Source organism: Microcaecilia unicolor, chromosome 1 (assembly GCF_901765095.1).
Source record: "Microcaecilia unicolor chromosome 1, aMicUni1.1, whole genome shotgun sequence".
In the NCBI taxonomy this organism is placed as follows: Eukaryota; Metazoa; Chordata; class Amphibia; order Gymnophiona; family Siphonopidae; genus Microcaecilia; species Microcaecilia unicolor.
Window position 1 is genome coordinate 656,348,316 of NC_044031.1, and position 16,465 is coordinate 656,364,780.

The 16,465-nt window shown below is 41.6% G+C and overlaps 1 protein-coding gene across 1 annotated transcript in view; it reads left to right on the top strand.

Moving 5' to 3' along the window:
- Positions 1-15,634, top strand: part of LOC115457094 (protein ERGIC-53-like) — a 70,218-nt gene extending 54,584 nt beyond the window's left edge. The window contains exons 8-10 of the mRNA XM_030186521.1: positions 4,013-4,157; positions 6,256-6,377; positions 15,482-15,634. Coding sequence (XP_030042381.1) covers positions 4,013-4,157; positions 6,256-6,377; positions 15,482-15,518 — 304 coding nt within the window. The 3' untranslated portion in view covers positions 15,519-15,634. The remainder of the gene's footprint in view (positions 1-4,012; positions 4,158-6,255; positions 6,378-15,481) is intronic.
- The last annotated feature ends 831 nt before the right edge of the window (positions 15,635-16,465 follow it).

Here is a 16,465-nt window from a genome sequence, read left to right on the forward strand (position 1 = left end):
TTTCTCTAACCACTCCTGGCATATCCTCTAGCCAGTCTAGTTTTTAGGATATCCACATGCATTACCTTCATTGTATGCAAATTTATTTCAAGTATATTCACTGTCGATATCCTGAAAACAAACTTCGTAGGAGATCAGCTGGAGAAACTCTGCCCTAGAGGAAAGGAGGGACAAGGGCAATATGATAAATCATTTAAATACCTGAAAGATATTAATACACAAGACCTTCTTCAGTAGAAAGAAAGTTGTAGAATTAGACGTCAGGATAAGAAGCTCCAAGGAGGAAGACTCGGAAACAATGTCGGGAAATGTTTTTTGACAGAAAGGGCAGTGGATGTTTGGAATGCACCTTATGGAGGTAGATGGTGAAGAAAACAACAGTAATATAATTCAAAAAAAGGTGTGATAAACAGATACAACCTGTTATCTCTGGGATACTTTGTACCCTACATTGTAAGCCGCACTGAACCTGCTATCGAGCGGGAAAGAGCGGGGTATAAATGCTACAAATAAATAAATAAATAAGAGCCATTGTGGTGAGAATATGAAAATGAAGTCCATTGAGGGGTACAGTCCTAAACAGCAATGTTACAATTGCATCAGGGTTCCAAAAAGTGCAAGGGTATCTGCACAAAGCAGAAGTTACAACCTGTAATGGCAATGGTGCAATTGACTCAAGAAAATATGGGGGTTAGCTATACTGTACATTCTGATAGCCTGCTATCCTTCAAAATACTCACTACCCAGGTTCTATAATAAATCATTCAATCAACCAAAAAAAACAAAAAATAACAAAAATTTGTAAATTATGTTCAGAAATCAAATGTGACCAAAACCCAAAATGTAACTGGTCACTATTAATCTATCATCGCACAATATTCCTGTTATAATATAACAGTCTATACACAGTCCATAGAAATAAGATACCATATGATTTAATCAACAGAAGCAAGCTGGTACTTATCTCAAAGTTTTAATTTCTTGAATTTCTCAATCATCACAAAATCTTCATCTGTGGCATTTATTATATCATCATGGTATCTCCAACTGCAGCAATAGATCCAGCACCAGAATCAGCTCAATGTTCAAAATCAAAAAAATCCTCATTCCCTGACTAGGATCCAAGTTTTGACCCACTGGGCTTCTTCAGGGTGGATCTAAAAACCAAAAAAGCAAAGTCAATATCACAAAAATATATAGAAATTTCAAACTCAAGCTATACAGTCAATGGCTCACTAGCTGAATCAAACACTCCTGCTTCCAAGATGGACACCAACACTATTTTAAATCAACGTTGACCAATCAACTTCTTTATTAAGACCATGTGACTGAACAGTGACCCATTTAAAGATCAATTGCTGTGCTTTCTGCAGCAGCAGTTACGAGACCTCTCTCCCAACTGTAAAACTACAAATTTAAAATCCTTTATTTGATGACCAATTTCTGCCCAGTGCTGCACTAACAGAGCTTCTTGGTGATGTAAATGCAAATTATTTAGATATTCAGTGATTCAAATTTTAATTTTCCTCTTAGTCTGTCTGATATAATATTTGAAGCATGAGCATCATATACAATAAATTACTTGTGCAGAATTGCAATCATTATATCTTTGTCTTAAATAATAGTCTGTTTGTTTATTAGGAATCAGGACTTGAGCTGTCACCCACACGTACTGACAATATATACAACCTAAACAACAGATATATGATTGCATCAAGACTAAAAAAAAAAAGCCATTCAGAGGCCAACACTGGGACAGAGTTTGGTCATATTTAGGACAGATATGAGAAAGGACTGAGAGGTTGGGCAAGAGGGGAGTGGGTGTTGGATTTCATCTGGAGATTTTATATGTACATCTACCAAGAGTATGAACCTAAACTGGCCAGATTAGATTGATCATTTCAGTCTTTATCTGCCATCATATCCTATGTAGGATATGATGCAAGTAACTAAGAAACAAAACGATGATGATCCAACTGGTGATTGCTTGAGGTCAGGCTTATTCCGGCATGTCTTCACTCACTTAAGACAGCTACTATAATTAAGTTAATTTATTCACATTGAAAAGGGTAAGATTTGTCAACATGGGTTGGTGATCATGCTCTTAGCTACAATTGGCATTACCATGGCATCTGCTTGATAAATGACCTTTACAGACAGTGTCATTGTATTCCTTAGTTCACTGTCTTGAATTTTCTGTTTTCGAAAAAGACATTCTGCCTGACTGCATTCTTTGTGATGCTCTGTCACTGCAGCACAATTCATTCTCTCTCTCTCTCTCTTTCTCTCTCTCTCTCTCTCTCTCTCTCTCTCGCTCTCTCTCTGACTAATTCTAATTTGTTACTCCTTGGCATAGCTCTGAAGGCTTCACCAAGGGTCATCTACAATGACCTAAAAAGAAACACTAAAATGATCATCTCTGTCCAAAGTCTATCTTAAAGTGTCTGCCTCTGTTTTCTGTCCTATAGTATCTGCCTAAAGAAGCAGTGATAGGGGAGAAGGAGAACACATTGGATGATAAGAAAAGAGAGGGTGTGCATCACTGAACAGAAGAGGTACCAGCAGGCTGGCACTCATCTATGGACTTCCTCAGTGGATTATGAATTGTGCAGCTTTGAGATGAGAATTAGAGATGGGGAGGGAATAAGTGTTGGCATGTACTGCAGTAAATATTGCCAAATCTCCCATTTCTGGGCTTTCTGTAACCTTAGCTTGGGCATTAAGTTACCAGGTCAATCAAAGATTGAGGGTAAATATCTCTCCCGTCCCTTGTGTTAATACGTCAGCCTAAGGTAGGTGAACTCTGTCACAATGGCTGAACTATAAGAGAGAAACCCCTCTTAAGCTAGCCCAGCAGCAGCCTGACAGACTGACTCACTGCCTGAGTGTCTTTATTTGCCATCTGCTGTTTTCTAAAGCAAAACTGCTGTGCAGACTTATTCTGAGAACAGGTTTCTCTTGCTCTCTCCTCTCCCCACTTTTCGGAAAAATCAATCCCCTCTCTCTTTTTTACTGAAGCCTGTGCTTTTAATTATTTCTCTTCCACTGTAAATCTTCTCATCTTTCTCTCATTATATAGAAGAGGTTTAGGAAAACATGATAGGCACAGGGAGGTATAAAGTTGATAGGCTTTGACTTGCAGTTTTGCCGTCAACTATTTGATTCTGATGTCAATATATGTATTTTATTACTAACATTGCTAGGTATTGATTCATTTACTTTTCTACCCTGTCATCCATCATTGATCTTTTGATCTAGAAATCTCCTTGTTTGTACTATATACTCACACACCCTATATACACTCTATCCTCGAAGCAATGGACTATATATATATATTTTTTTTAATTACATTTGTACCCCACGCTTTCCCACTTATGGCAGGCTCAATGCTTATTTCCGATCTGACGAAGAAGGGCAACCTTCGAAAGCTAATCAAGAAATGTATTAAGTTATGTCCAATAAAAAAGGTATCATCTTATTTTCTATGTTTTATTTTGTTTGGTTTCTATTGATAACCTTTAAGAGTGGACTAATACACCTCTCTATATTATATACAGGTACTTATTTGTTCCTGGGGCAATGGAGAGTTAAGTGACTTGCCCAGAGTTACAAGGAGCTGCCTGTGCCTGCAGTGGGAATCAAACCCAGTTCCCCAGGACCAAAGTCCACCATTCTAATCACTAGGCCACTCCTCCACTGGGAAAAGACAGAGTCTGTTGCTCTGAAAATTTATTGTTCCTGAATTTTCTTTCATTTTTTGGCCACTGTCCACTGTTCCTGATATCTGTTGTTCTGCTGTCCATTGCTCCAAGGATGGGCTTGTATTACCTATCTCTCATCCTGAAACTACAGTTACATCTTCACTGGAATTAAAGCCACTTTCTTATGACTTGACATTTCATTGACCTGTAGGTCAGGAATGCAAGAAACACCATTCTGCTTCTAGACCTGAAAATGCCCAAAGTTAGTAGATGTGACTTCTTACCTTTTTTTGTCCCCTTGCCATTTACAGGGCATATATGTTGAAAGTTGCATCCAAAGCAAAAGAGTTCTATCCATCCACTGGAACTGTCACTGATTCCCAAAGCAGCATTAAGGAGATCAAGGAAAATATTGACAAGATGAAGAGGGGTCTCCAGAGCTTGGTCAAGAATATGGTGAGCCAGAAATAGAATCTGTATTGGGTTTATCTTTCTGTTCTGTTGATGGATAAATCAGCTCCAGTAAAATAAGTTAGTCTCTGAATTAATCAAATGTATAGCAATTCTATAAATTAGACAGTAACACATACGAATGCATTATCCCTGGATTCTATATAGTGTAATTTGAGTTGCGCGGGCAAATCCGGTCATATTCTGGATTTGTGCATGCAACAATTAGCTTAACAAGCCAATCAGCACCAATAATTGAATGTAACAAACAATTATTTTTTTGTTACATTTGTACCCCACGCTTTCCCACTCATGGTAGGCTCAATGTGGCAAGGGAGGGTTAAGTGACTTGCCCAGAGTCATAAGGAGTGGTCTGTGCCTGAAGTGGGAATTGAACTCAGTTCCTTAGGACCAAAGTCCACCACCCTAACCACTAGACCACTCCTGTCTAAGTTTAGTTTACAAAGTGATGCATGTAAATTCTAAGATGCGGATGTGAAAAGGGGGCATGTCCAAGGGAGGGGCATGGGCCTTCCTAGAATTTAAGTGCAGTGTTACAGAATATGCCCATTCCACGTGTAATTTAGACGTCGGCATTTACACCAGGTTTTCATTGGTGTAAATGTCCATGGCTAAATATAGTCATAGAAAACGGGTGTAGGGCATATTCTATAAACCACGCCTAGATGTAGGCATAATCTATAAACCACACCTAAATTTAAGCATGGTTTATAGACTACGCCTAGGCATACTTTTTTTCAGTACTGATTTTTTAGGTGTGATATATAGAATCAAGCCCTATATGTGTAATTATTTAGAAAGTGAGCATATATGCATGTATGTGTACATGTTTGCACACATGTATGCTAATATTATAGCCCAAACCAGGGAGAGAGTAATAAATAAATCTACAATATTATACAAATTACTCTATTCAATTCTTGTGCTTCTTAAAGAGAGGATAACGGGAAGGAAAAAGCCTCAGAGACCTTTATGGAAACAATACCAAAGTTCAATTTCAGTCACTGGCATTAAAAAAATCTTCCAGTACAGTGTACTGCTTTTGTACTGCATTGAGCAAAAAACACATACTTCAATCAATAAACTAGAAAAAAGAAAAAAAAGAAGAAAAACAACTTCTAATTTAATGGGTCTTGCCCCAGTGGTGGTCAGCATTTCACTGTATCCAATTTAAAAAACGCTACTTCAGGGAATAAGCTAAACCCTAACTAACAAATATTTATTTAGGAAAGATCAGAAACAAATATACAAAATGTGCAAATACAGAGTATTTTACTCACTCACTCACTAATTCATGACCCACAAGAAAACCAAAATGACGTTTGCTTGTAAAAAGATGTTCTCGGTCAATCACTGTTGGAGCAAGACCCATAAAATTAGAAGTAAAGTTTTTCTTCTTTTTTCTAGTTTATTAACATTGTACAGTAAGGTTATTTTTTATTCCAGTGACTGAAATTTGACTTTGGAATTGTTTCCATAAAGGTCTCTGAGGCTTTTCCCTTCCTGTTATCTTCTCTTTAAGATGCACAAGAATTAAATAGAGTAATTTGTATAACATTGTAGGAATATATACCAAAATGCCACCTCAGTGCTATTCTGCAAATAACCTGCTTAACTTACATGTCACATATTTGCAAAGGGGGCATCCACGGCGGCATAACATGAACAGTACATATGCGGGCTCTCACGCACCCTCTGGATGCCTAATTGTAGTGAAGATATGATAACATGATGAAAGCTATGAATTCTATATTATGGTTTCTTGATACAAATAAAAAGTGAACTTCCAGGTAAAGTGACCTTCTCTTACAGGATGTAGTGAGAAAAGATAAGATTCTCATATTAGATCAGTTAGAAGAGATGCTTCTTTAGCTCAGGGGCAGAGACCCTGATTTGAAACCACACATCTGTAAGCACAAATCCCAAGTTCCCCAACTTAATAGATTCACCCATATGAACTGCTCTCTAATTTCATTGATGTTCAATACTTACAAAACATTAAGAATTCCTGAAGGCTGTAAATAATCTGAGTCTCCTTGAAGCATTTGTTGAACTTAATATTTTTTTTCATATATTTTTATAGGACCGTGGTCAAAAAGTCATATGTCCACTAGACCCTATGACTGCTTCCTGTGTTTCTAGTTCCAGTGTCTTGTTTGTTCTCTTAATTGAAGTAATGTGTGCTGTAGGTTACATTGTATACAGGTAAGTGACAAGTTCTGTGACAACTTATCACAAACTAAAAACAAATCTCCTAGATTTGTAGAATTTGGAGACACTTGCAGGTATAAGAAAGACAATTGGTCAGCAGATTTCAAAATGCCATAGTTTATTAATACTATAACATTGTCTGGGTACCTAAAGAATTATGACAATACGGAGACATTTTGGAACATATAGCATAGTATATGATGTTAGATAAAGACCCATAAGGCACCCAGAGACGCACAGCAATGCACAATCATGGAATTTACAGTGATTTTATAAATTCGATGCAATTTTGGGAATGGCTATTTCCTCTAAGTCAAAGTGGGGAAACTACAGCCCATGGGCTAATCTGACCTGGGTAGGCTTTTCTTCTGGTGACTGCATATGTTTTAGCTCTCCCATCTCCCCTATATCTTGCCTTGGTGCCTCCTACCTCTTACTACAATCAGTTCTTCATGTAAACAGCTGACCTTACTTTTTTTTTTAATCTCTGCAAACTAAGAACCCAATAGTTGAACCCAGGATGATTAGGGGGGGAAATAAGATCAGTTGTTTGCAAGAAACAGCTGATCACAGCTAGGAGGGAGAAGGCACATGAGGACAGCTAGACATGTCATCATACAGCCTTTATCTGCCTCCCTCCCACTCCCCCCCCCCCCCCCCACCAATGGGAGCAGTGAACTCCAGGGACCAAAACAGCTGATCCGGTTGTGGTCTTAAAATATACATTGGGCTAAGCGAAATGCTGGACTGTCGTCCCCCCCCCCCCCAACTCCTTTTTAGGCAACCCAAAAAAACAGCTGCTGGCATTTGCAGACCAAGAGGTTGCCAATGAATATCAGCCATCAATGTAAGTTTAAAAGAAATATATACAGCTATGGATAGTGTGGGGACAGCTATCCAGAAAGGAGGCTAGGGAGTGGGCTGGGGAATGTGGAAGGAGCTTTCAGAAGGTTCCAGGTTGAGGGAATGTGTAGAAGGCCATTGGGGAAATTTGGTGAAAGCTTTCAGTGCTCTTAGGGAGATCCTCTGCTTCTGAACTAGTGTTCTGAGTGGGCAGTCCCCTTGCTTCTCAGTTGGAGATTTGAGGAAGATCCCCTGGTCCCTAGGGCAGGCAAGAGCCATTAATGTAGTCCACTGTAAAATAGGTTTTGCCTAGTCCTGCTCTAAGTCATCAGCATATTGGTCCAGTGCCTAAGATGGGGGTGGTAAACCTTTTATACATGACAGGCTGCATCAGGAAGAACTTCTCGTTGTGAGACCAAATATCAACCTAGGCAAGGAGTATCCTTGGATTGTTGTAGCCTACCAGAAGGATCTCCTCCAGCACCGTGGCCTGCTAGGAGGGGAAGCCCCCACTTATGATGGAATGAGGTGAGTGGGCCACAAACCCTGAAGCAGTAGCAGGAAGGAGCATAGCAGGAGCTCCTGTTGTGAAGGAGAGCGAGGAGGTCTTGCTGTGGACCAGATAAGATTGAACCATGGGCTAGATGCTCCCTACCCCTGGTCTAAGGGAATGCTTGCTAGAGCACATGCATACCCCCCCTCTTGTACCACCCTTGTCTACTTCGGATGGCCAAAGAGATACTCACTATAGCAGAGCTAACCTTTTGTCAGCTTTGAGTTGTGTACTGCATTACCACACTTTCATATATGGCCTATGGTTATAATCTCTGGAGATTTTCTACAAAATAAGTACCACCAGATTTACCTCAAACCAAATGTTGCTGTTATGAGTACATTGATTTTTGCCGAGATAGGGGAATATTTCAAGGAAGAGTTAGTTGGATGGATACAGCTGAAGGAAGTAGAACAGCAGTGGGCAAAACTGAAAGGAGCTCTTTTAAAGGCAACAAACCTTCATGTTAGAAAAGTATGTAAAAGAGGAAAAAACAGCTGCTTTGGTTCTCAAATGTAGTAGCTGAAAAGGTAAGAGAAAAAAGGTTAGCTTTCCTAAGTTACAAGACAATGCAGGAAGAGGAAGACAGGCAAAAATATCTGGAAAAACTAAGAGAAGGTTGAAAAGCTGTCAGGAAATCAAAGATTCAAATGGAAGAAAATATAGCCAGTATGGTAAAGCTGGGGGAAAAGACATTTATAAAATATGTAAGTGATAGGAGGAAGTGCTAGAATGGCATAGTGAGGCTCAAGGGTGAAGGGGAGGAATATGTAGAAGCTGATAAGGATAATGCTTAACAATTATTTCTGTTCTATATTCATGGATGAAAAGCTGGGAGTAGGACCCAGATGCGTGGCCTGACTCGGTATTTTGAATGGGCCCAGGGGTAAATTGGATGGGCCCTTCCATGTGCATATGCTGCTGCTCCCACCACACCACACAGCACATACCTTCCTAGAGATATTTTCTAAGAACATAGATTTTTTTTTTCTTCACCTACCTCACATCTCCTCCCTCTCCTCTGTGGCATCCCGGCATCTGCGTTCCTGACTCTGAACCCCATCCCTTCCCGGTGTACTGTACAGGCGTCCTCGGTGCCTGCAGCGATTCATTCTTACTGCTTGCACTGGCCCTGCATTGCACTGGCAGTGTCCCGCCCTCACTGACATCATTTGCCTGCTTCCTGTCTGATGGAATGTGGCAGATGGAAGCCTGAAAGGCCGGCACAAGCAGCAAGAATAAATCGCTGCAGGCGCTGAGGATGCCTGTACTGACACCGGAGAAGATATTTGCTGTGTGGTGTTGGGGGTGATTGTGTCTGATGATCTCAAGGCGGCCAAACAGGTAGAAAAGGAGATGGTCAAAGCACTGGTGAGGCCCCATTTAGAATTCTGGAGACCGCACCTACAAAAAGATATAAACAGCAAAGAGTCAGTCCAGGGGGCAGCTACAAAACTGGTCAGTGGTCTCTTTCACAAAGTATATGGGGACAGACTTAAGACTGTCAATATGTATACTTTGGAAGAAAGGTGGGAGAGAGGGGATATGATAGAGACACTTAAATATCTCTGTGGCATTAATGTACAGGAGGTGAGCCTCTTTCAAATGAAGGAAAACTGTGGAATGAGAGGGCATAGGATAAAGTTAAGAGATTATAGGCTCAGGAGTAATCTGAGGAAATTCTTTTTCATAGAAAGGGTGGTGGATGTGTGGAATCGCCTCCCAGTGGAGGTGGCGGAGACGAGGACTGCGCCTGAATTTAAGAAAGCGTGGGACAGGCATGTGGGATCTTGTAGGGAAAGGAGGGATAGTGGTTGCTGTGAATGGGCCACTTGGCTCTTATTTGCCATCATGTTTCTATGATTTTAGTTTTGAAAGAAAGATCTGTATGCTTGTCCACATGATTTTTACTGACAATAGTTATACATTGACCATGTTTCCCCATTATCCTATTACCATCCCATATCCATTCCTTTCCATCTTTCTACGCCTACCTCCCAACGCTTATTTCCTTCCTAACTCAATTCCTTCTACGTTACCCCATCAGTTCTGCTTGTACCACAAACTGTATATTCTTTTCACGACTTTGTAATTCTTTATATTGTTACCTTATATTGTTACTATGTATGCCGCATTGAGCCTGCCATGCATGGGAAAGCGCGGGGTACAAATGTAATAAATAAATAAACAAATATGCTGGAAGCAGGTGCATTTAATCAGCATTAGAAATAAACTGTCCCCAGCATCTGGGATACAACAGCACTGAAATCAACAGAACTTTGGATGGAGCAGGATATAAATGTGTTAAATAAATAAATAGAACTAAGTATATTCATGAGAATATCTGCTCTCATGGCATCGTCCCTCCTTTTACTGATAGTATTTGTCATTCTGTCTATTTCTACACTATTGTCTGGTGAGAAAGGAAAATATACATCTATATAATATGTGCTGGTGCTCCTGTTTATTAAAAAAAACAACAATTTCCTTTCTCCCCCAGTGGTGTTGCTTCAGTTAGAAGTGTTAGAGGGATAGTCCCCTCAAGCATACACATTTACTTAAATGTGCAAAAGTGGACCTGGCTGAGTAGGGGGACCTTTCATACAGTAGGTTTCTTTTTAAAGATATTTCACTTAAGTCTTCAGTGATATATTGCTGTGAATATCTGCTGTCTCTTGAGCAAGGCTTCAATAAGTCAAAAACACTTATGTTTTTCTTTCAGATCATGGTCAAGGAGATAAGGTTTCTGAATTTCTAGTAGCCCATCCTGAGGAGGGGAAGGTGTGTGATGGGGAGAGGGCTCCAATAGGAAGCAGCTTTTTAAACCTCATAAAATATTGGGGGTTGTTGTTGATCGGCACTTAACCTTTGAATCTCAGGTGTCCTCCGTAGTCACTAAGAGACCCTTTTACAGATTGGCGGTAAGCCCAATGCGGTCATACTGTTCACTCTTCCGGGACTACCAGCGGCCCAGTGTGGCTGCCGGCGGTAGTCCCGCCCCAAGAGCAAGACATTTCTGGGGGGAAAAGAAAACCCCCGGAAATGGCTTGCACGGTGATAACCCAGCCGTAATCGGGCATCATCGTGCGTTGCTCAGTTACCACCTGGCAGTGGCGTACCAAGGGCAGGGCGGTGGGGGCGGTCCACCCCAGGTGCAGGCTGCTGGAGGGTGCAGCGAGCAGCCGCGTGCCTCTCAGCTCCGCTGGTTCCCTGCTCCCTCTGCCCTGGAGCCGACAGGCACGCGGCTGCTCTCTGCACTCTCCAGCAGCCAAGAATGCACCCGGGGGGGGCGCCATTGCGCCGGGGGGTGTCATTGTGCCGGGGGTGCTTGATGCGCCGGGGAGAGGGGTGTCATTGCGTGGGGGGGGGGGTGTCGTGCTGCACCCTTGGGGGACGGACACCGCTGCACCTGTGGGGGGGGGGGTGCAGCGGCGATCTGCCCCGGGTAGCAGCTGACCTAGGACCGCCACTGCCACCAGGTTAGTGCAGGAGCACTTATCGCCACCTCAATGGGTGGTGGTAAGGGCTCCCTACCGCATGGCCATGCGGTAAGAGTTATCTCACTATGTGGCTATTTTTTTTGGGGGGGGGGGGTTTACCAGCTTCAGAAAACAATGGCCCTGGCACATGGGAAAAATGGCCCCTGCTGCTAGTGCAGAGCCCTTTTCCCACAGCTTAGTAAAAGGACCTCTTTAACTTTTAAGGTCCTCTGGAAGCTGAAGTGAATTAGGCCCTATTTTTTCAATAGATATTTTCAGGCTACTTAATCAGTCTCTAGTCTTGACCAAATTTGATTATTGTAATTCTATTTACACTGGTCACAAAGAATGTGTTTTAAGGAAGCGTCAAACTGCGTCGAATACTGTGGCCAGTTTAGTCCTGCACATGTCACACTTTGGAAGGTCTAATCCACTGCTGATACAATTGCTCCGACTTCCTATTAAAGCCAGTGTTGTTTTCAATCTCTGTGCTCTCATATTTCAGACTTTATATGATACTGCCCCTGATTATATGTTGCCCCTTGTTACTTTGTCTTTTTGCAATGCAACCTTCGGTGCAAGAGACCACCTGCATCTTCATCTTTCTACCTGTAAGAAAGTAGTCTACAGGTCAGCTACGTCTTCTTACCAAGGTACTAAGTGGTGGAACTCCTTGCCGAAATACGTCAGGTCCCAGCATGATTACTTAGCTTTTTTTGCAAGTTTTTGAAAGTCTTCTTTTTTAAAATATTTCTGTTAATGGATGCATCCAGCTTTTCCTACATAAGCACACAACTATGGAACGCATTACCAAAAGCCATGAAAACAACTTATGATCACCTAAACTTCCGGAAATCATTAAAAACTAACCTGTTCAAAAAGGCATAACCTTCCGACCCAACTTTAATGCCTGTACCCTGCAACACAACGAAACCAAAGCTTGTAATGGACATATAATAACTCTTCCTCTCTACGATTCTCTTCCTTTCTATGATTCCCTAATGTGTCTGTTCACACGAACCTTATTCTACCACAACATTACTTATTTGTCCATGCCGGAATTGGCGAACGCCTTTATGGTACTATGTAAGCCACATTGAGCCTGCAAATAGGTGGGAAAATGTGGGATACAAATGTAACAAATAAAATATATAAATAAATGCCTAATCCCCCCCACCACCTTCCCTTATATCTGTATTTATGATTCTTTCCTTTACTGATATGTGTGGGATTATGGATTTTGTATAATATTTTGTAATGTCTCTTTGTAGCTTATTAGCCACATTGAACTCGAAATTGTGTGGGAAAATGTGTGATATAAATGTCATAAATAGCTAAATAAATAAATAAACAGCACTGTTAACTATAGTGAGAGGCTCCTGCCTAGTGAAATCCCGCTGAGCTAGCCGGATTTCAGCGGCACTTAACTGGGTAGCTAAATTCTACGACCACGTTTCACCACTTTTGAAACAGTATCACTGGCTTCCAGTTGACTTTAGAATACAATTTAGAATGCATACCTCAATACATAAGATTTTTCACAGTCACATTCCGTCATATCTTTCTTCACATGTCATCCTTTATACGCCTGCTCATGCTCTCCGTTCTTTGGACAAATGCCCTTCTGTCTTCAGCTCATCTTAACGTCACATGAAAGTCTGCATTTTTCTATCTAGCACCATCCCTCTGGAACCCTCTACCAAAACATCTTTGTCTTGAGTTATCCTTCCCTAGGTTTAAGGCTGGCCTGAAAACACAGCTTTTCTCAAGTGCATTTCGGCTTTGATTTTCATTTCCACCCCTTCCCAGTTAATTGCCAATGGGATCAGCAGTCTGTCTACTTTTGCCTCTCTCTATTTTCTTTCACTTTCATTATACCTTTCCTATCATGATTTTGTAGTTCCTTTCCTATTTCTGATTTGATTTTGTAAACTGCCTTGACGTTATTTTTCGAAGGGCGGTATATTAAACCCAATAAACCATAATCCATGGTTTTGCTGAATATCACCACTAACCAGTCATCCCATAACAAGTTAGGATAGAGGTGGGCTGGGGTACAGTCAGGTCAGAGCAGCAACTTAGGTGGTTAGCGGTGATATTCAGTCCACTAACCGTCTAAAAATGTACATAAAGGTGCCCTTTTACTAAGATAGACTAAGAAATGAGCTTAAAGTGTACTAACATGCGTGGGATAAACATAAAGGAATCCTGTGCAGAAGGAAGGGATCCTCAGGAGCTTAGCCTGGAATGGGTGGCAGAGCTGGTGGTTGGGAGGCGGGGCTAGTGCTGGGCAGACTTATATGGTCTGTGCCGGGGTTGGTAGTTGGGAGGCGGAACTACTGCTGGGCAGACTTATACGGTCTATGCCAGAGCCGGTGGTGGGAGGCAGGGATAGTGCTGGGCAGACTTATACGGTCTGTGCCAGAGCTGGTGTTGGGAGGTGGAGTTGGTGGTTGGGAGGCGGGGATAGGGCTGGCCAGACTTATACGGTCTGTGCCCTGAAGAGGACAGTACAAATAAAAAAGTAGCACATATGAATTTATCTTCTTGGGCAGACTGGATGGACCGTGCAGATCTTTTTCTGCCGTCATCTACTATGTTTACTATGTATGTAACACAGGACTTTCCCATGCAATAAGCCCATTTCTAGTGCATCCCTGAAAAAGCCTTTTTTTATTTTTTATTTTTGCAGGTCCTGTGCTAATCTTTCCATTAGCATATGGAAGTTGAAAATAAATTTGACGCTGGAGCACATACTGCCTCCTAGTTTGGAGATGCTAAGGGCTTCTGTGCTAACTCAGCATTAGCTAGCCAGTATACGCTAAAGTGAACGTGCTAGCTGATTAACACTTCCATGCCCATTCCCCACCCCACCTCCTGAAAAACAATTTCTAAAAATGAATAGTGTGTGATTAGCATGCCCTGACAGGCAGATTACCACAAAATGCTTTAGTGTGTTCCATGGTAAGTCTTTTTTCCTGTATCAATCAAGCATTAGTGCTTAACAGGGTTTAGTAAAAGTGCCCCAAAGTTAGGACACAAAAAAGGCTGTCCTGACCTTATGTGCCAAGCTAACCAAGCACCAGTCTGAATATCAGCAGGTGTCTGGTCCACTTCTGGGTCAGTGGACCTACTCGGATGTACAATGCCAGGAGCCGCAAATGCCCCAGCATTGAAAATCTGGGGTTAGGTCAACCCACGGCTAAAAGCGGCTTATAATATAGAAAACAGGCAATAAGGAAAATGTTAATACGAGCATGCTATATTAGAGGAGAAATTGTTCACTGATGGGTCAGTCACTGCGGAAATGTGATGTACCGGTGAATTTTATAATCTTTGGCAATGTGAAGGCATGTATTGTATTGATGTTAATAAAAATAAATTAAAAAAAAAATAAGCCAATTACCATTACGAGCTAAATATTAACCTCAATGAGGCCAATTTTCAGACTGTGCGACTTAGACCAACTAACTCCTGTGATCGGCACTGAGAAAGGATATTCAATGCCGGGTTGTTTCCGGTGACTGGAATTGAATATATGGTTCATTTTTGGCTGGTCTAACTTTGATCAGCCAAGCCAATGTTCAGAGCTAGCCTGTTAAAGTCAGACTGACCAAAGATATACCAGGGTTGCACGCAGCCAAATGTGACTGGTCAGACTTGTAATTAACCTCTGGAATTCATTGCCAGAGAATGTACTAAAAGTGGTTAGCTTAGCGGGGTTTTAAAAAAAGTTTGGATGGCTTCCTAAAGGAAAAGTCCATAGACCATGGACTTAGGGAAAATCCTCTGCTTATTTCTAGTATAAGCAACATAAAATGTATTGTACTGTTTTGGGATCTTGCCAGGTACTTGTAACCCGGATTGGCCACTGTTGGAAACAGGATACTGGGCTTGATGGACCTTCGGTCTGTCCCAATATGACAATACATATGTACTTATGACTTTAAAAATCAGCAGCTAGCCAGTTATATCGCCCAATATAACTGGCTAGCCATTAGCTGCTGACCAGAAAAATACCGATGAATATTGGCAGATAGTCGGTTAGCGGGCATTTAACTGGCCAAGTGCCAATCCTGGCCAGTTAGATGCCTCTGATTATCAGGGGAAATGTGTTTAAGAAGTCGGGACTAGTCATTGTAGGGCTCGTCAGGGTTGATTTGTATCACTTCTGACTACTGTAGGTTAACCATAACTCTTGTATTTCTGTTCTTTCACTACAGGAATAAAAAGAGAGAAGGCACAAAGAAATTTTTCTGAAGAAGAAACTTAGCTAGAAGACCCTAAAGCTAATAAACTGAGATCATATTGGACATGAGTCAATATTCATGTTATCTTCAGAATAAACTATTGCCTAACGGTTTTACTGCATCATTTTCAGTAGAACTATATTTGAAAAAAGACTGTTATGTTTTATATTGTTTTGACAGTGGTCAAGGAGCATTTTTAGCTGTGACAAAAATAATATGTTTATTATTCTGTGTTTATTTGTAATGTAACTTTTTACTTATGTAAGTAAGCCACATTGAACTGACATTACTTTTTAGCAAAGGTGAGATATAAACAGGGGCAGCCCAAGGCAATCTGCCACCCAAGGCAGGGATGAGATTATGCGTCCATGCCTGGTCTGGCATCTCTCCCTTCACTCCTCAACCCTCTTCCCCATGTTTACCTTATTTTTTCTTTTCTAAAAGGCAGCAGTGGCATCGGCTCCCAAAGGCTCCCCTGCTGAGGTACTGCCAGCACCGGCCTCTTCCCTCTACTGCATTCCACCTCTGAGGAAACAGGAAGTTATGTCAAGAGGCGGGCCACAGTAGGGAGAAGAGGCCGGTGGCAGCGGCAGGGCAGCCTATGGGAGTCACTGCCACTTCCACTGCCACCTTTTAGAAATGAAAAGAATGAGGTAAACGTGTGGAAGGTGGTTGAGGAGGGAAGGGGAAAATGCTGCTCCGGAGCATGCCACCTGAGACCCCCACCCCAGTTGGCCTAATGGTAGGGCCACTGGCCATAAATATCAATAAATAAATAAATAATAATAAAAATCACACCACCTGATATTCAGCAGTCAATGGTCAGCACTTTTTTAAACACTGACTGTCGCTGGCCAGTTTAGCCCCCAGTATGCAGTGCTAGGCCATGTTTGGGTACCAACGCTGAGTATCCAGGGCTAGCAGATAGGACTCTGGCCACCGGAGCTTATGTGGGTC